This window comes from Triturus cristatus, chromosome 9 (assembly GCF_964204655.1).
Source record: "Triturus cristatus chromosome 9, aTriCri1.1, whole genome shotgun sequence".
Taxonomy (NCBI): Eukaryota; Metazoa; Chordata; class Amphibia; order Caudata; family Salamandridae; genus Triturus; species Triturus cristatus.
This window is the reverse complement of record NC_140592.1, coordinates 112,019,083-112,039,948: the sequence shown is the minus strand read 5'-3', so window position 1 is coordinate 112,039,948 and position 20,866 is coordinate 112,019,083. Positions and strand designations below refer to the sequence as shown.

The 20,866-nt window shown below is 45.0% G+C and overlaps 1 protein-coding gene across 2 annotated transcripts in view; it reads right to left on the bottom strand.

The window, feature by feature from the left end:
- IL5RA (interleukin 5 receptor subunit alpha) overlaps positions 1-20,866 on the bottom strand; it is a 185,624-nt gene that overhangs the window by 151,726 nt on the left and 13,032 nt on the right. For both annotated transcript variants that reach the window (XM_085627561.1, XM_085627562.1), the window contains exon 2: positions 17,832-17,898. In XM_085627561.1, coding sequence (XP_085483687.1) covers positions 17,832-17,898 — 67 coding nt within the window. The remainder of the gene's footprint in view (positions 1-17,831; positions 17,899-20,866) is intronic.

The following is a 20,866-nucleotide window of genomic DNA, read 5'->3' as shown; positions in this document are numbered from 1 at the left end:
TGTTGACTGAAGTCTGGACTCCATTTTGTATTGTCATGTCTCCACGTGCTCAACACGAGGAGAGGAGAGTCTTATCTTTGTGTTAGTTGCTTTTGTAATCTGCCTAGTAACAGTCTATAAATAGTTCCTTTGTCCGTCTGGCGCATGCCCAGACTTGACCACATCTGTTATCAGTTAGTCCTTGCTTGACCATGTTTTCGCGGGCTTAAGGAGTATGTCAGCTCCGCCCACATATCGATCTTGTATTGCAAATGTCCATAAAAGGTAACATTCCTCGTCTCATGTCGTGCCCTCCCACTTATGAGCCCCTCTGTTGTGTATAAAAGGGGACCGTGTATGCAAGTTCTTTGTGCTACTCTATGCAATACTGAAGGGTATTGTATGGATTGTAGGACCACCCTTAAGGGTTAATAAACCTTGTCTTTGTACTTTGCAGTTTCCGTGCCAACTTCCTTATAGATTCCATTGCAGGAGAGCGAACCCTTGTGTCCTGCGGGCCTAGCTGGGGCCTGTACTCATCATAGGTAGGTAGAATTTTGACTCGTGAGACTCTTTAGGTATGCTGCCACCATTGTCCTTATTGGACGCATTCAATTGGAGGGCGCGCAGCTCCAACTCTTTCAGCTGAAGCTCGTGCGCCAGCTTCTTTTGCTCCATTGCCCATCTCTTGTTCTCTCTTTCTCTTTCTCTTTCATGTTCCAATTTCACTAGCTCCCACTTTAATTGCCTCTCTTCCCTTCTGTCCTCGTACTCCTCTGGAGACGCGCTCCTCCTAGACCCTGTCCTATTACTGGCCCCAGAACGTCTCCCTGGGGGCACATTTTCAGACATATCCACATTAAGTATGTCTAGTACTTCCTGGGCGCTCTCCTCCTGAGGTGCATCTGGCGCCTCCTGTCTCTCATCCTCTCTCCCTTCTGGGTGGGCCTCTACCCATGCCCTCATGGCGGTACGGAGTTCCGGTCCTTTGGCCCTCCGCACCCCAGGCACCCCCATCCCCTGCCCGAACTCTCTCAGTTGCTTCACCGAGTACCCCTCGAGGTCAGCTAACCGGAATTCCATCTTGACAGGTGGGACCTAGATATGAGGAAGAAATTCCTAGGATATGGGTGACAGTTACCAGCTAACCAGGATTCTCTTACACTCTCAGCCTGGACAGTGGAATCAATAAATGTAGCAAATAATAGTTGCAGAGCTTTGAAACAACAGGTGTTTAATTGTGGCGCCCTCCGCTTCACGGAAGGGTGCTGTATGGTCACAGGTCCAAATATCCCACCGCTCGCCAACAATGTAAGACCTGGGGTCTCCAGGCCCTAAGGGGGTAACGTGACACGAGCGGCTGGGCACCCAAAGGCTTGTGTGTAAAGCGACCATACAACACGCACATTCACTGAAGCAAGGAACGGACACAATAAGGGACGCCACACTGTAGAGATTTATGCAAATAACTCAAGTTTATCCAAGCAGTTCGAGATAAATGCAGTTCATGAGATCACAACGCAATTCATAAGATATAAATGCACTTCCTGAGATATACATGCAGTTAATGAGATATACATGCAGTTCATGAGATATACATGCAGTTCATGAGATATACATGCAGTTCATGAGATGCACATGCAGTTCCTGAGATAACAATGGCAATTCACTTATGTCAGCGTTTAATCCGCCAGCACCATATTCACCAGTAGGATATTCACCAGTATGTTATTCACCAGTATGTTATTCACCAGGATTGTACCTGCAGGCTCTAGGCCACCCTTGTATATCTTACTCCCCGTGGTAGGGTTTGGGGATTGTAGCGCCACTCGTACTAACTGAGCCCTGGACTTCTGAGGAGAGCCTACGATCATACGCTCCTCGTAACCTCTACTTAGGGACTCCTTCAGAGCAGAGCATTAGAACATAGCGCTACTCGTAATCCGCACGCAGTGCATACTTCAGAGCAGAACATTAGAACATAGCGCCACTCGTAACCAGCACGCGGTGCATACTTCAGAGCAGAGCATTAGAACATAGCGCCACTCGTAACCAGCACGCAGTGAATACTTCAGAGCAGAGCATTAGAACATAGCGCTACTCGTAACCAGCACGCAGTGAATACTTCAGCGCAGAGCATTAGAACATAACGCTACTCGTAATCAGTAAGCAGTGAATACTTCAGCGCAGAGCATTAGAACATAACGCTACTCGTAATCAGTAAGCAGTGAATACTTCCGCGCAGAGCATTTAGAACATAACGCTACTCGTAATCAGTAAGCGGTGAATACTTTAGAACGGAGCAGTTCACGGGGCACAACGATTCTTACGGAGCGCGCCTCTCGCACTCCGGTGCAGTTTGTGGGGCACAACGCTCCTTGACAGTCTTGCAGAAAAGGGGGCAATCCCTCGGAGGGGTCACAGTTCTGGGTTAACGGGGGACTCCCGGGGGAACCAGGGTCTCAGGGTGCGGTGCTGCTCCCGGTCGATAGGGGGCGCACCGGGGTCCTTCCCAAGCCTCCCGGCTTACCATGATCACGACGTCTTGCGGCGTCTAAACCAGCTCCGGTCTCCGCAGTTGCTCCTTCCACGACGGGGGCAGGCCACGGCCTCACGCACCTCTCTCAGCAGCTGCGACGGCAGTGACGGGGCCCCGGGCTTCTCCGCGGGCCACGCCTCGATAAGGGGGCACACTTCAGGCTTCCGGGCCGCTACGGTGAGCGCGCTCTAGCCCCCGCGACAGGGGGGGGGGTCAAATTAAGCGGAGAGTTCCGTGCTCAACGGGGCTTGCTGCAAGGGATCCCAGGCCAGGACATGAAGCGCAGGGGTCACAGCGCTAATACCTGGTCGATCCCCAGCAATTCCACAATCCGCTTGGCATCTGGTTTCAGTGTTCAGTCTTGACACAAAGTCACAGCATTCAGTTTTAGTATTCAGTCGTTCTTTCAAGTCTTACTGGCGCAGATGTCTCTGGCGCCCTTGGGGGTTCTGTTCCTGGGGGGTAGGGAATGAGTTGGCGACTAGGTCCTTCCTAGTCAGGTTGGGCAGAGGTTCCCTGGGTCCTCCTACTGCTGGGCAAGATCAGTGGGTTTCACAGGATCCCTCACTCACTTAAGAGGCAGCACCTAAATAAGTCCCTGGCTAGGCCCTACCGCCTACACTCCTGCGTGGATTCTCCAGCTCTGCTTTACCCCACTGGCCAACTAACTAGAAAAAGTTCCCCCCCTCACTTAAGTAGCCCTAGGTCAGGTGACCTCTAGCCAAGGCAGCAAAATTAAAACCACACCTCCCTTCTAGAAGGCTCCAGCACATTCCAGGAGCTTCCCCATTCTACCTATGGGACAAAAAAGGCGGGCTGGTGTCGCAACATTGTTGTGGGGTTCCAGCCAGCTCCTGGCAGCTAGGGTGCTACTATGAAAGACCACTCTGCAGTAGCAGGGGTCTGTGGCAGCCATCTTGGGAGAAGGGAGCACCTGCACCTTAACACTGATTGGCAATGAAAAGGCGCCCGGAGACCTAAGTCCAACATCAAAATGAGGGTGGAAAAAATGAGGCACGATAAAAAATAGATGGGGAGACCACCCTAGGGCTGACAGGTCCAACATATGGTCACTTGTATATTGACCTGTACTGTAGTGCTGTTATAACTACTTACAAAATATAATTTTTCACCTGAAGCCCTGCCCCCTTTTGATTGTATACCTGTAGCTTCAGGGTGGTGATCCAGACACTGAAGTGAGGTAGGATAGAGAAAAGACTACCAACAGAAATTCAGCAAGGTCCTTGTTAGCAAAGGGCTGCTGATTATTTCTTTCTGAGCAACAACATAGATTAGACGATAGGAGTGAGGGGTAGGTCAGAGGTTTCTCTTGTTTACGGTGACAAAGTGTCAAGGCAGTGCCTGCCCTATTGTCTGTTCCTGATGACAGCCAGGTGCCGAGATCTGTGTCCTTGTATTGGATACTCCTTCTAAGAGCCTGCACCATTGCTGTACCTGTTAGAGCCATCATCTGCAGGCAGAAAATGACATTTGAAAGAGAGTCACCCCATATCTTTTCTGAAACCCTAGTCGACCTACATACCCTGTCAGGAAAATTAGTATAAAATTGGAAGGGTGAAATCATTGCTTTATGGGTCACAAGAATGGAGGTAACAAAAAGTCTCTATTTATTCACAGTGTCTTATTTCCTGCAGTATTTGTAATAAAGGCAATAAATACAATATATCTGTTAGTTTATTTTGCTCTGTGTCATTGATGCCTATGTGTCTTTCATTTACTAGGAATATTCCTTCACATTCCAATGACATTCTGTTCATTAATCATGGCCCCATTCCTTTGTTTGTAAAGCAGACATTATCCATAAATTGGCCATATGGTTGGGCTTAGTTGTCTGCCTCAGATTATTCCCTCCAGAAGCCATGTCCAAAACGTTTTCCGTGTCCTGAGAGAAAGTTCACTGTAGAAGAGTAAACAGCTTCACCCAGTCTTGTTATGGTTCTAATCATCTTTATCTTTAGCCACCTCTGCAGGTAAAGTTAAAGGAATATGAGCATTTGTGGAGGGTAAGACAGCTCCATAAAGGGCCTCTCAAGTTTCTGTGTCTTGGCACACAGTGAAATAGACAGGCATTATGTGCCAGTCTGTCAAAATTACTTGGCAACATTCAAACATTTGGACCTTTAGATCTTTGAGTTAGTTCTTAGTGAGAAAATTGCATTTAAGCCAGTTTTAGGATCAAATGTCAAAACGTACAAGGTTTCTGACCTTAAAGGTGTATATCATTATGTACAAAAGCCCTTTCATGAGCTGGAAAATTCTATTGACTGATAAAAGGACTTTTGCGAATCTTTCCGAATTGCAAATGGGACCGGTTGTGAAAGGGGCAATGTACCTCCCATTTCTACTTCAGAAAGGAAGTTATCAATAGTTTGCTACTTCAATTGTGGTGAGGCGCTACCAATCCCTAAGTTGGGCGTAGTAACTGATGATTTGGAATGGGGAATGGCCCCCCTTTGCTCCCCATTCCCTTTAAGAATCATTTTAGCAGCCTCAGAGAAAAAAATGGCCCAAAGGATCACTGCCTTCTCCCCTTGAAGTTTCTCAAAACGTAAAACTTTTTTTTGAAAAGCAGCACTGTTTTTGTTTTTTAGGGAACACAGGCTGCTTTAAAAAAAATGCTTTCCATTTTGAAATGCAGTTATAGGGATGGTGGCTGCTGTCCCTTGCATACCACCATCCCTGTGATTGCATCCAATCTCAGAGGATGTAGTTTGCCTTCTCCCTAATGAATATTAATTAGGCAGGTTGTTCTGCGTCTCGTGGTGATTCAGTATTTTGTGAAACGATGAACTAGAGCACAGGTTGGTTTGAAAAATACTTTGCCATTCACAAAAAGTCTGTGTGCAGTATGCAACCACTTATTGCGAATGGAATAATAATACATCAGAGCCCTAACTTGTAGAAGGAGATGTTAATTGAGATAAATCCTTGTTTGCAGTCCTACTTGGTGGTCAGTGCCTGTTGAAAAAATCTGCATAAGACAAAACCACACAAAATTTAAAATGATGGTTTAGACTGCAGCAGGAGAAATCATGACGTTTCTCTGCTAGTTGCATAGCTACTGGCCAATGTGTCCATACTGTCTACTATTTAGCCACCCACCAAGTGAATAATGAACTTTCTCTTCTCTTTGCATTGCTACTGGACAAGTTATGCACATTGTCTGCTATTTTGCCAACAGATGGGTAAAGAGTGAAGTTTCTTTGTTATTTTCTTGACCGCTGGTCAAACAGTACATAATGTCTATCAGTTAACACAGACTGTGGAGCCTCTATGGCACAGCTTATTCGTAGCCGGGGCTATTCATATTAACTGGATCCTACACTTTACATCCTCTGTGAAGCCTCTATTACACAAGGTGTAGGTCCATAGCTGGGGCTATAGGTCTTATCTGGATGCTGCATTTTGCATCCTCAATGGAGCCTGTACCACACACCTTATCCATAGCCGGTGCAATATATCTTATCTGGAACCTACACTTTACACATTCTATGAAGCCAGTACAACAGAACTTAACCATAGGCGGGGTTGTACCTCTGACCTGGCTCCTTAACTTTACACTCTCTGTGGAGCCTGTACTACACCCCTTATCCACAGCTGGGGTTATACATCTTAAATTAATCCTGCACTTTACATCATCCATGAAGCCTGCACAACAAGACATATCCATGGCCGCACTTGAAATCTGCACAACACATCTTATCAATAGCCAGGGCTATACATCTTATCTGGATCCTACACTTTACACCGTCCGTGGAGCATGTACTACACACCTTATCCACAGCCAGGACTCCTCTATGGAGCCTGTACAACACACCCTACGAATATCCATGGCTATAAATCTCATCTTTTCCCACGCTGCACATCTTTCCACCGTTCTGGAGGCCCAATTACACACCTTATTGCAGCCATCACTAGACACATCTGAGGCTTTGTTTACACACATTTATGGGGTCTCCTCTGCACAGTTTCTTTAACAGAGGGAAGCAGAAGGTTATCAATAAAGATGATTCTTCCTCTTGACAAAAGCAGAAGTAGTTCAACTGGGTTCAAGACAGGGGAAGTTAGAGAGGTGCCTCTTTAGAGACTGCCACAGTAGATAAGACCTTTCGGTTATCCTGTAAGATTAGGGTCAGGAGATGTCGAAACAAACAACCTGCTTGAAAGGTCCCTCTAACGCTTCATTGCCTACTCCAACGTGTGTATTTTGCGTTGGCTGAGTAGTTTTTAATACCTGAGGATTCTGAAAGCTCAAGCATATGTATTTGAAAACTCTCATCATAAAATAAACAGTAAAGGCGAAAACCTGACAGGTATGGCCGCTGGTGGTAGAGTCAGCAAAACGGTCTCGGACAAGAGTGCAGATGTTGCAGTTTTAAGAGGCATGCAGTTAATGAGAGGATAGAATCAAATATTTTGTTTCCATAGTGGTACCTCACAGCCAACTGCAGCATGGGTTTCCATCACTCACACGTGGACACATACAATAGGTGCAGAAGGAATGCTGCAGCGTAATCATTTGTTACATAATGAAGAGATTGATCACAGGCAGCAGCAATGTAATCATCTCTCAGGTGCAGAGGAGAGATATACCACAAACAGCAGTGCAAGCTGCCATCACACACAAGCACCTAAACACACCAACACACGCACCCCAAAATGCCCGCACAAGTGCAAACTCAAAAGGTGCAGAACACTGTGTTACAGTGGAGACCTTTATTACATACACAGCATTTTACAGGAAATGCACAAGCAGTCCAATTTTCACTCCAGTACATACAGATGTGGTATAATAGAAGCAGCTGATCAAGTTTCCATCACTCACACAAACAAACACGCATGCAGACACACACACACTCAAAAGGTGAAGAGCAAAGTACTAAAGCTAAGCTTTTGTATTATAGTCAGACTAGATAAAGCACATGCTACAAGTGTGCAATCATCCCTCCTGTGCACAGAAGAGATACGACAAAGACAAAAGACCCAGCTTCCATCAACGAATGTATAACGTGTAACAGATGACTCTTTGACAGAACCTCAATTTTCAAAAGCATAGAACAATCACATTATGTGCAGCAGCAGAGTTTACCATAGTGAGGCCATCATTTAGAGTTTGATGGATGTGGCACATCTGCCAAAAATAAAGGATGCAGTGCAACAACAACAAAAAGATGCACCGCATGCCAAACGGGCAGTTCTCCTGCCACACTTAGAGGTTTGGAGATCACAGGATTTCCACCTGAGGAGCCTCAGGCCACATAAAGGTTTGGAGGTCACAGGATTTCCACCTGAGGAGCCTAAGCCGAAGTAGAGATTTGGAGGTCACAGGAATTCCCCCTATGGAGCCTCAGCCCTCATAAAGGTTTGGAGGTCAGAGGATTTCCACCTGAGGAGCCTCAGGCCACGTAGAGGTTTGGAGGTCACAAAATTTCCTCATCAGGAGCCTCAGGGCACGTAGAGGTTTGGTGCTCACAGTATTTCCTCCTGCGGAGCATTAGCCCACGTAGATGTTTGGAGGTCAGAGGATTTCCACCTGAGGAGCCCCAGGCCACGTAGAGGTTGGAGGTCACAGGATTCCCACCTGAGGAGCCTCAGCCCACATTGAGGTTTGGAGGTCAGAGGATTTCCACCTGGGGAGCCTCAGACCACATAGAGGTTTGGAGGTCAGAGGATTTCCTCCTGAGGAGCATCAGCTCACGTAGAGGTTTGGAGCTCACAGGATTTCCTCCTGAGGAGCCTCAGGCCACGTAGAGGTTTGGAGGGCACAGGATTTCCACCTGAAGAGCCTCAGCCCACGTAGATGTTTGGAGGTCACAGGATTTCCACCTGAGGAGCCTCAACCACGTTGAAGTTTGGAGGTCGCAGGATTTCCACCTGAGGTGCCTCAGCCCACGTAGAGGTTTGGAGGTCACAGGATTTCCACCTGAGGAGCTTTAGCTGGCTCCCCCAGTGGAAGTCTTGACCTGGCAGCTCAACCCCCACAGGGCCACTGGGTCATAATGACAGTCACACCTTCCAATTTAGGGTGAGACAACCAGCAAACGTTTCAGCTTTCAGGGCAACTGTGGCAGCTGCTCTCAAGTCTCGGAGATTCCAAGAAGGGAGGCAAAGATCTGCAAATCCAGCAGCCGGTACTCCACCTTGATATTGAATGCCATAGCCTCCGCTGATGTGGCAGCTAGAAAGTGGTCTACCTGGGTGTAAATGACTCTCCTAATTACTTAATGCTAGTTCCTCCCTACTTACTTGATTTGATTCTTTTCTTGATCTATAAGGCATCGTTTTATTTATTCCTATGACATGCAATTTAGGAGACCAGTTCCAAGCATATTTTCATTCACTGCAATTGTAAAATAAAATTCCTTGATGATCTGATGATTTTGACCCCAGAATCGGGGCCAATAAATTTGCATTTTAGGAGATTTACTTACATGGTCTCCACTCCTTATATGTTAACTTATATTTGTCCTATTTGAACACTAATAATAGGATCATTTGTTTTTAGGAATACACATTTATTCTCTTCAATCAGTTATCTACTGTTTGCAATAAAAAATTAATTTGGACAGAACCACATATTATGACACTGGAGGCCATTTAGTGTTTGGCGCAGCAGGAGATCTATTTCACTTACAAACAGGCTGTTCTCCCACCTTAGTAGAGGTTCTGCTGGGCAGACACCTTTGACTAACTGTCCATCCAGCACAGGGCAGCCAATCTGTGAATATTGAAGGAGCCATTCTATTTTGGGCAGCTCTTCTGTTGTACATTTTCCTGCCCGGCAAAGAAGGGTGGTCATTGGCAGGGAAAATCAAAAATGGCCCACATGCTCAGGAAGAAACCTTCTTGTGTGTGATGGACATTGTTTTTGGTTATCAGAAAAAAACACCTGAGGAAGTCTGCTTCAGAAGAACAAACGTTAAAACCGAAGAGACAACATGGTGGTCTGCCTGGCATTTAGAATTGTTAAAAGTGCCTTGTCTGTAACAGCAGAGATATTTTCAGCATCAAGGTCCCTGCTGACCTGGTGGAGAGATACAAATAAGTTGTCCAGAGGGATGTACGATGATACATCGCAAACTAAAACAACGCATGCCTTTACATCGCAGTTTTTAGTTCGCATGTACCGTCACAACGCAAGTTTTTTTAACGCGAACCATTACTTCGCATTTCCTTTGAAATGCATACACAATCCCTTTACAACGCACGCAATCCCCCACATGCTTTTACATCGCAATTATTTTTCGAAATAATCCCCCAACAGTAATACACTACCCTACATAACACACAGTCCACTACTGTACCCTACAGTACAAAACAATACACTACCCTAAAGCTTAAATCCCAAACCCTTAATCACTACCCTACAGTACGACCCCCTGACACGACCCTAAACCCTAAAACAGTACCTACACTACGAGCCCCTGACACAACACTAAACCCTCAGCCCTAAACCCTTTGCCCATTGTTGATAAAAAAAATATTTGTGGGGTGCAGGGATCCAATCATGTTCTACATAACCTCCAGCTTACTGTTTACAAAACATAAACTACTTTGAGACAAACATTATTCTTGGGTGCTTTAAAAATGTTCAGTTTTGTTCTTCTTCCAGGAAGTTTAATTGGAAGCTCACCATCCCCCAGATGTATATCTGAAACTGTATATGTCACCCATGACAGGAACCTAGCACTGTACCCTTATTCCTACAGCATTAGCGCCTTTGGCTTGTATGGAATATCAGGCAGTGAGCACAACTACATATGGTTTAGGACTATTCTCCCAAGAAATGCTGGTTACAGCCAGTATAATACCTTAAAACCATGGTGCGGTTTGGAGGAACAAACCACACAAATAAATGTAGTTGATCATTTTGTGTGCCACTTTATTGACAGTGCTTACTGTGATCACAGCAACCACTGGAAATCCTAGGTTCTAACAACTTCACTTTGTCTCAGACTTGATAAAAATCACATACTCCTCCAAGCAAAACCCCACAATTATGGTGGCCACTCTTTTAATGTTGTAAAGGACGGTGTTAGATTCTGGACCAATCCAAAGTTGAAATGTTAGGATAGTATGTTGTGGGCTGTTTACTGTGGGCATCCTGTGAGTGGTGTGGTGAATTCAATCATTCAGTCATAGTGGTTCTATTGTATAGGGTTAGTGCAAACAAAAATATGTTATTAACTACAGTTTTCTGTAGATTGGTTATAGGAACAGTGTCCTGTAGGATCTAGGAAAGAAGCCACTCCAGTCAGTCTAATTCCTCGGCTAATTTGTGAGCAGTAAATATATGATGACAGCTAAATGAGGCAATCATAAGTTTCAACACTTTATTTCTGTTAGCCTTCGCAACCTGTGAGCTCACATCCCTTTCTGTTCACGGGAATCAGATAGGACTCCGCTGAGTTCTGAGGTTACAGCTGCATTAGTTACAGGTCATTGTTTATCTGCTTCTTCTGTACAGTATACGCCGTGATTAAATCTAACTGTGGACATCACACATTCCAACAGATGCAATGCTTGCCAACATTCAGAATCAAGCTAGACATTAACCTGAGATAGTAAATTGCCCCACCAGCCAGTTGCATCTTTGGTTCCAGAGCTCGTCTCCTTCTGGTTTAGTGATGTATCTCTGCAATTGATCAAAACCCTTTCCTTACTAAACCCACAAGTCAAGGCCTCTATTGGCAGAAGCAGCACAGCACAAGAGTGCATCAGTAGCAAGGCTGGAGCTAAACTGTTACAATGAGTTGTGTGTGACATCTATGCTGCTGCAGCATCTCCCTCCCTATGTCACCCATATTAACAGGTGAATCAGCTCTAGGGTTGAATATTGGGGTGCATGTTGTATAAGTGTCATAACAGGACTGCAGCCTGATCTCACCCAGGCTGTTGCTAGCATTCCAGGTCACTGTGGGCAATATTCATTCATACATACCTCTCTGGTAAACATATAAACACTATGGTGGTTTGCGTTGGGTACTAGTGAAAAATTCCAATTAAGCCTAAACAAACCTGAGATAATGATTACATTACTTTTCTCTACTTGATAGATAGCTTGTGCTGTCAAACTATACACTATGCATGCATAGAATAAGATGACAAGGTCTACACATCTTTGGAAATTCCTACAATGCTGCAAACACGCCTATCATTTCTTGTTACCTAGTCTAACAAATATGAAAAGAAAAACTGCAAAAGCCTGTAGCCTGTTTTCTCTAAAACTGGCATAATTTTGATGGCATTTTTTCTCCAAATCCTTTGGCTGTAGTAACCACCCAACAGTTTCCAAGGTGTTTCCCACTAGAGACCCATGATGCCAGGAGACCAGCGATCAGCTCCTTCTGCGAGGCTTCCTTGATCTGTCAGTGTTTGGCCTGCTCAACCATTAAAGGAAGAGTTCATGGGAGCAGGTGTGACAGGTGTAACACAAAAATCAAATTAAATAATACATTACAATACCCTATAAGAGGAATTACTCCAGAAACAAATTCTCCAATAATCGCATTGCACTACAGAATGCCTGAAAAGAAATGTGGGCACTAAAGATATACTCTCAAATAGGGTCATGTTGTCAGCACCTACATATCTATTCTCTCTAACATGCTATGGGGTGTCTGCCTGAATGTTAGGAGCATCATATTTGTGTGAAACTCTGCCAGACTTTTCCTGGCAGTTTTTATAGAGATACCTCTGTTAGAATGGTGACCCACAATCATTTGGGGTTGCGTCACCTCTGCACACTTGCAGATAAGGGAGGTTTCCACTATTGAGTTTTCTCCCATTCTATTCTAAATAGTATGTATATATTCCCCGCAGTACAGAAGGTAAATCTGCTGGTTTCATTGAAGATTTTCAATAAAAGACTCTCTTCTAAATCAGAACTCAGATCCTTAATACCTAATTATATAAAAATCATACTTAAAATGGAATATTAAAATTAAAAATTTGTAGCACAACCTTTATCGCAATATGAATCCATGCATCTTGGGTTGGGTCGATGAATGGGTGGAGGGCTGAAATATAGGCTGGCAAGAAAGAGGCCCTGAGAAGAAATGGCATATAACAGCGGGCATCATGAAGGGCCCTGCAGGCAGAGCACATCAGACTGAAGGAAAGGCAACCAGGCAAAAGATTAAACAGGACTTCTTTAGCAAACTAAAGAGGTGCCAGCTGAGGGCTACAGAGCAGGGGTGGTGGAAGGTGCTCTGGTCAGGGAGCAGAAAGAAATGTTGAACATTTTTGACATCATCTCAAAAACAAATCAGACAAGATGGAGAAATCAACTTCAGCAATGGAGACCTGACCAGAGTAAATTGCAGAGAAGATAACAGAAACAGAAAGAAAGGTGGAATCATCAGAGAATGCGGTGGCAGAGTGTGGGAGAAAGATGAATGGAATGGAGAAACACCTAGAAAAAACTCCAGAGATTTACAAAATACATTGACAAAAGCATAGTCTCTGATGGACAATAACATGGAGGTACTTGCAAGCTCTCAGAAAGCAGCAAATATTCGAGGCTTCAGGTAAAATTGTAAGCCCATCTCAGAAGCAATGCACACCTACCTTGCAGATAATTTGATCCCCTGTCACAAAGTGTTGACGTAAATTTGGTGAGAAAGGCATACCGACTTAACTCTAAAACCAGCTGGCCTCAGCCAACATCAGCTGGAGGCATCATCACTGGGGTGGTTTGCGACCTTTACATAAGAGACTTGAGTCTGAGGAAGGGTGCTTCGCTGAAAGACCCCCTGCAGGCAGAGGGTAGACGAATTACACTTTTTCCAGATTATGGGGCCTAGATGCTAGACAAGAGACAACTGCTACAGGCAATCCATGACCTGCTCCAGAACCTGAGCATCAGGGTGTCAATATGCAGCCGAATTAGACAGAAAATATGCATGAGAGAAAATCTTTAATTTTCACACATTTAAAGGTGGTGCAGACTTTTTTGAAGGTGTCAAGACATGACAAGACATGACCACCACCTGTAAATTGATGGCATGTGAAGGTCTTGATGGATAATTTTTGCCACTAGTGTGAACTGCTCTATGGTCTGCTAGAACTTTATATCAGTAGTGCATGTTAAGAAAGATAAATAGGCGAACATTACATGTTGGGATACATGGCGACTGATTGAGTGTGTCATGATTGTAACTGTCATTTGTAAAAGTTCAATTTAAAGATTTAAATATAAAAATACCAATGAATGAATAGGGTAGTGATGTAAAAAAGTGGGAAGGACAAATGGGAAGAGAAAAGTGAAAAAAGCAGTATGAACACAGAGAAAACTAGTAGATAAGAACATTACAAAATGTGGAAAGGAAAGTACAAAAATGGGACACTAAAAAGATACAAAAAGGGATACTGTCAGATAACAAGTTATCTGACAATATATTATGTAGAAAATTAAAAGCCAACGAAGGCAGAAATTACATATGAGAAAGGAAAGTGGGAAGGGGGAGATGAAGAACGTAAATGTAAAACGAACGATTAAACAAAATATTCAAAATAAGGAGTAAACAAAGAATGAAAAAGTAAGAAAGAAAGAAGAAAAAAGAGAATGTAGAATATATGGAGGAACAGTACAATATGTTTAAAAAACAATACATAGTCAGTTCGGTCTGAAATCAACAATGTTGCCCTTATTTTAAACTTAACACTAATGGTGTGAAAGGGAAAAATGTTTGGTAACTGGAATAACCAATAAAATGAGTATTTCCACAGGTTATTCCCAAATCCACTGAACACTTTTTCGAATATGGCGGTAAGTGGCTGACAGCAATGCAAACACTCCATCTGCCCATTCCCAAGTATTTTACTCAGTTCTTAATTTGATAGGGACATATTTATGTTGAGAATGCTAAAAAACTAATAACCTTTGCTCTCTGCTGCAAAGAAAATATTTAACTGGTTTTTATTAGAGGCCAGCTACTCACAGAATACAAATTGGACCCTGAACCAAAATCATTCTATTTAGTCATCACAGAAAAAAGTCAAACTATTTTACTTTCCTATGAATCTGAAAAGCAAAAATAGTAGAAAACAATCTTTGTGACTAGTCGCAGAGCTATTGGCTTTGCCAATTGTTATGGTCATATGAGCATCTTTTAACATTGCTTCATAATTAAAAGTAATACAAAGCAGTAGGTAGTTATAGTTAGGACTCCGTTTCCATAGGAAAAGCATTTATTGTTTTGCTAATAACTTTGGCCCCAATTGACGAATCTTCAAGGAATTTTCCATACTAGTTTGCCACTCACTTCAGCTGCAGTCTAGAAAAGATGAGAGATTCATCAAGAGGGGGTTGAGAAAAATCGGGGGACCCAAAACGTGTTTTCCCCATGCAATTTTCCATATGGATTTTAGACACGACTACAGTCTGAACCGAGGAACAGAGATAAACCAAATTTGGCAGAAAGTTAGATCTTGGTCCAGAAAGATCTCTTTTTGAGATATGGTGTAAATCCTTTCAGTAGTTTTGGAGTTATTAAAGTAAAAGGATTTATGTATATCTAGCGATGCGGAGGGTCCGCGGATCCAACAGATCTCATTATGAAATCGGATTGGCTACCACCACTTCAACCTGGAAGTGGTGGCAGACATCTTTTGACTCAAACTCGGCTGAGTCCCAAGATAAAACGTAAAAAACAAACAAAGGGGCAGGGTATAAATACCCTGACCCCCTAGGTCTGGTGGTGGGGTCCTACAGGAACACAGCTGGGGGACAAAAACGTTTTATTTTTTAACTTTTCTGTTAAGCCGCAGAGGATCTGCAGGAAAATATAAATAAAAAAAGAGCAGTTTCCTGCGTTTGTTTTTACATGCCCCTGGGGCAGGCCAGGTCATGGGGGAAATGAAATGAATATCTAATGGGAAGGGGGGCGCACATGGCCCCCTTCCTCAGGTTGCCTTTGGCCCCAGGGACCCCCATCTCCTGAGGCCCGGCTGTCAAAATGAAAGGGGGAGTTGGACTAGGCAGGCCCTCCCAGGCCGATTTCAGCCCTGAGGGCCTATCCCCAGGGTCCAGCCTCTTTTAAAAACGGGGAGGAGGGTCATGCAGCACCACCCCGTAGCCGATTTTGGCCCCAGGGACCCCTATCCTACGGGGCACAGCCATGCTTCAAATAGTGAGCGCGGCCCCTCTATAGAAGCTCTTAAAGGCCATGGGGACCCCATCCTCCAGGGCTCGCTCCTGCTATGTCCTGGGTTGCCCACCCCGAAACATAGCAGTCTCCCTGCTCGCACTGGTGCGGGCAGGGAAATCTGTTTTTGCTCTCGCTTGGCGGGAGCAATTTCCAAGCTCCCACCAAGCAAGAGCAAACACTAAGGACCTGATATTAGATCTTGGTGGTCTTGGTGGACAGGCTACTCCATCACAACGGTGACGGACATCCTGTCTGCCGAAATATAAATCCCATTATATCCTATGGAATTTATATTTAGACGGACTGGACACCTGCCACCATTGTGATGGAATAACCAGTCCTCCAAGATCTAAATCAGGACCTAAGTCTGCACCCAGTGGGAGGGAGCATTAAAAAGGGTCCTGCATGCTGGGAGTAGACGTGTCATCTGTTTCCCTGTCTGCACTGAAGCAGGCAGGGAAACAGAGAAAATTGCTCCGGCACCAAGGAGCAGCATTTTTAGTTGGATGGGGCAGCGGGGGATTGGGGCACCCCTAGTTGCCCCCAACAATGGTGAAGTGGTACCCTAGGTGGGTCTCAGGGTATCCACCCTTAATTTGCTGGGCCCGCGATCCCCAGGGCTGAAATCAGCCTGGGGAGGGGGGCTGTGTGCCTCCCTCCGTTTGTAAACATTTAAAGGGCCCAGGGAGATGGGGTCCCCTGCACCAAACTGGCCCAGGGAGGGGGGCTACTTGCCCCCCCTCACCTTTATAATATGGCTGAGCCATGGGTGTGGGGGTTTCTGGTGCCAGAAATCGGCCCAGGAAGGGAGGCTGTGTACCCCCTTCCCATTTACCATATTCCTGGGTCCAGGGAGATTGGGTCCCCGGGGCTCAAATCAGCCTGAGGAACGGGGATGCGTGGCCCCTACTCCATGAAGTCAGTGGTGGACTTCCGGGGATGGGGCGCCCAGGGTCAAAAATGGCCTGGAAAGGGGGGCCATGTACCCATCTCGCCTTAAGAAAATGTAGTTGGTGCAGAGGGATGGGTTGCCGGGGCCATAATCGACCTGTGGTGGGGGTCGGATTAATTGCCTTTGAGGGGGTTGGCCACAGGGCCTGGGTGCAGGACAGGCTCTGTGCTCACCCTCTTACCATGCAAAGCAGAAGACCATTGCTGCGTGGGGTTGGCTGCATACGGGGGTTGGCTGCTGCAGCCAGGCCCTACGGCCAACTACCGCCACACGTGGCTGAAGGCCAGGTGTGGCAGCGGCTTGATTAACATAATGTAATTAAATATTACTTTACGTTAAACAAACTAGAATTCACTGAAAAAGCAAAGGTTATAGGGACATTAGAGTTAGGAAATACCATTAAAAAAACAGAAAGTGACAGAAAAAAGCAAAGGTTATAAGGACCTTATAGTTGGGAAATAGATTGAAAAAACTTTAGAAATTCACAAAACAACCTAAGGGTTACAGGGATGGTATAGTTAGGTTCAGATTTTACACACACAAAACCATAGAAATTCAGCAGTTATAGTTCTACTTATCACAAGAAACTATGGGGCATATTATCAAGACAGGCGATAAAATTATCGCTGCTTTAGCAGCAGAAAACTGCCGCTAAAACGGCGATAATGGGCTTGATAATATGCTCTATGGAATTCCAATTGAAGCTCAGGTTAGATGTCCTTCACATCTAACATGGGCTTCAATTGGAATTCCATAGAGCATATTATCAAGCCCATTATCGCAGTTTTAGCAGCAGTTTTCTGCGGCTAAAGCGGCGATAATTTTATCGCCTCTCTTGATAATATGCCCCTATAAACCCATGCCACAAGGTAACTATAACTTGTGCCCTCGCCATGCACTGCTAATTACCCCACATATTACATCAGTCATGACATCTCCTATGACATCGTTCATAATATCACTGCAACATTTGCAATAAAATGAATGATGAGAAAACTGCATGGCAAGGGTGTGAGTTATAGTTACCTTAGGGCATGAACATATATATATATATATATAGACACATCTGTTATTTACCCTTCCCTCCCCCGTAGGTAATTTTCCTTATGGTCACTTGTTCATATGTGCGTTTTCGTTAATTAATTCAGTGTTCTATATAGCGAATACCTTTTAAAAATAAACAACTTACTGGGAGATGCAAAGGATGCCAAAAATGTGATTACCAACAGCAGTACAGCCACCATCACTGCATTTACCTGTGGAACATAAAGTCAAGAGGTTTATTTTTCGGCTGTAATCAATTGTGCTCAGACCAGAGCGTCCTGATCGCAGATCCAGATATCTTATTAACAACACCATCTAAATAAAATGCACGTTCCACAATCCACAATTGTCATCACATTCCACAGGAACCCCTTCTCTAGCTCTCTCTGCACAATACTTCTGAAATGAAGATTTATGTTTGAACTAGAACAGAGTAAGGTTGTTTATTACCAGATAAATCACCAACCCACTAATGTGATGTAAATGAAACATATATACGTGATTCAATTCTTAAGCCTTTTGGAATATTTAAATTGTCCTGCCTGTGCTTGCTTGTCACCCCCTCTTCTTCTATTTTACCTTGTGCATGCTTGTCTTCAAGCTTTCTTTTATATTATCCTGTGGTTTGATTACCACTTATTGCAATTCTAATGTATCCTGTTCTTGTTTGCCACCCGAAAATCTTCTAATAACACCTGTGCCTGGTTGCAATCCTTTCCCTCTTATGTATCCAATGCGGTCTCGTTCCTCTATGCCTATTTAAAATCCAGCTTCCCTTTACATTCTATGCTTGTGCGCCCAGTTTTCATTTCTTTGTGAAACGTACTCTCTTGTCACCACCAAACTACTCTTTGGTTGCTATTTCATTTTCTTTGTCTTCCGTGAGCTCATCTGTATCCAGGTTACTCTTGCTAGGTCTGGCTTGATTGCTCAGCTGCCTGCAAGATGTATTGGTTCAAATTCATTAAATTATACGGAGAGTGGGCTCACGCTATTGGCTATTTGGTGAACCATCCGCCTTCCAGTAAGTGCGTCAATTAGAATGTTTATGTCTGAAAAGTAAACTCTGGTTCGTAACATTCAATACACATTCATTATAGAGAGCAATACCCTCATGCTACCTTTTCCTTGTATTGGAACCGCCTTTAATGTAGCAGGCTTCACTGTGATAACTGCAAAAACAACAGTTGATGTACAGAATGCAGAACAATGTCATACATTCACCCCAATACAGAGATATTGGCATAAATCCATCGTTTTTTTGCTCACCATGCCATTTCAGTTTGAACCCAGCCATATGCAAATCAGTCTTGACCCTGTGCCTCATGGGAACAGTCCAGCCCAAACTGCCAAGCCAGGTCCTCCCTGTACTGGAACAAGCATCCTAGGACCGGCTTCGGGGTTTCACCCCTCTTCAGCCAGGATAGCTTGATTCCAGTGGCATGGAGAGCACAGGACCCACGTCTGGGCATACCCTTCCCACTTGGGGTGACAAATGCAAAAACAACAGTTGATGGACAGAATGCAGAACAATGTCATACATTCACCCCAGTACAGAGATCTGGGCCTAAATCCATTGTTTTTTGCTCACCATGCCATTCCAGTTTGAACCCAGCCATATGCAAATCAGTATTGACCCTGTGCCTCATGGGAACAGTCCAGCCCGAACTGCCAAGCCAGGTCCTCCCTGGACTGGAAACAAGCATCCTAGGACCGGTTTCGAGGTTTCACCCCTCTTCAGCCAGGATAGCTTGATTCCAGTGGCATGGAGAGCACGGGACCCACGTCTGGGCATACCCTTCCCGCTTGGGGTGACAAATGCAAAAACAACAGTTGATGGACAGAATGCAGAACAATGTCATACATTCACCCCAGTACAGAGATCTGGGCCTAAATCCATTGTTTTTTTGCTCACCATGCCATTCCAGTATGAACCCAGCCATATGCAAATCAGTCTTGACCCTGTGCATCATGGGAACAGTCCAGCCCAAACTGCCAAGCCAGGTCCTCCCTGGACTGGAAACAAGCATCCTAGGACCGGTTTCGGGGTGTCACCCCTCTTCAGCCAGGATAGCTTGATTCCAGTGGCATGGAGAGCACGGGACCCACGTCTGGGCATATCCTTCCCACTTGGGGTGACAAATGCAAAAACAACAGTTGATGGACAGAATGCAGAACAATGTGATACATTCACCTCAGTACAGAGATCTGGGCCTAAATCCGTCATTTTTTGGCTCACCATGCCATTCCAGTTTCAACCCAGCCATATGCAAATCAGTCTTGACCGTGTGCCTCATGGGAACAGTCCAGCCCGAACTGCCAAGCCAGGTCCTCCCTGGACTGGAAACAAGCATTCTAGGACCGGTTTTGGGGTTTCACCCCTCTTCAGCCAGGATAGCTTGATTCCAGTGGTATGGAGAGCACGGGACCCACGCCTGGGCATACCCTTCCCACTTGGGGTGACATATGCAAAAACAACAGTTGATGGACAGAATGCAGAACAATGTCATACATTCACCCCAGTACAGAGATCTGGGCCTAAATCCATCGTTTTTTGCTCACCATGCCATTCCAGTTTGAACCCAGCCATATGCAAATCAGTCTTGACCCTGTGCCTCATGGGAACAGTCCAGCCCGAACTGCCAAGCCAGGTCCTCCCTGGACTGGAAACAAGCATCCTAGGACCGGTTTCGGGGTGTCACCCCTCTTCAGCCAGGATAGCTTGATTCCAGTGGCATGGAGAGCACAGGACCCACGTCTGGGCATACCCTTCCCACTTGGGGTGACAAATGCAAAAACAACAGTTGATGGACAGAATGCAGAACAATGTCATACATTCACCCCAGTACAGAGATCTGGGCCTAAATCCATCGTTTTTTTGCTCACCATGCCATGGGAGGAGCTGGCTTGGCAGTTCGGGCTGGACTGTTCCCATGAGGCACAGGGTCAAGACTGATTTGCATATGGCCAGGTCTAAACTGGGGTGGCATGGTGAGCAAAAGAATGATGGATTTAACCCAGATCTCTTGACTGGGGGTGAATGTTTTGATTTGTTCTGCATTCCGTCCATCAATTGTGTGTCTTTTGCTTTCTCGCCCTAAGTGTGCCAGGTATGTCCTGATGGGGGTCCTGGGCTCACTGTGCCACTGGAATCAAGCTATCCTGGCTGAAGAGGGGTGA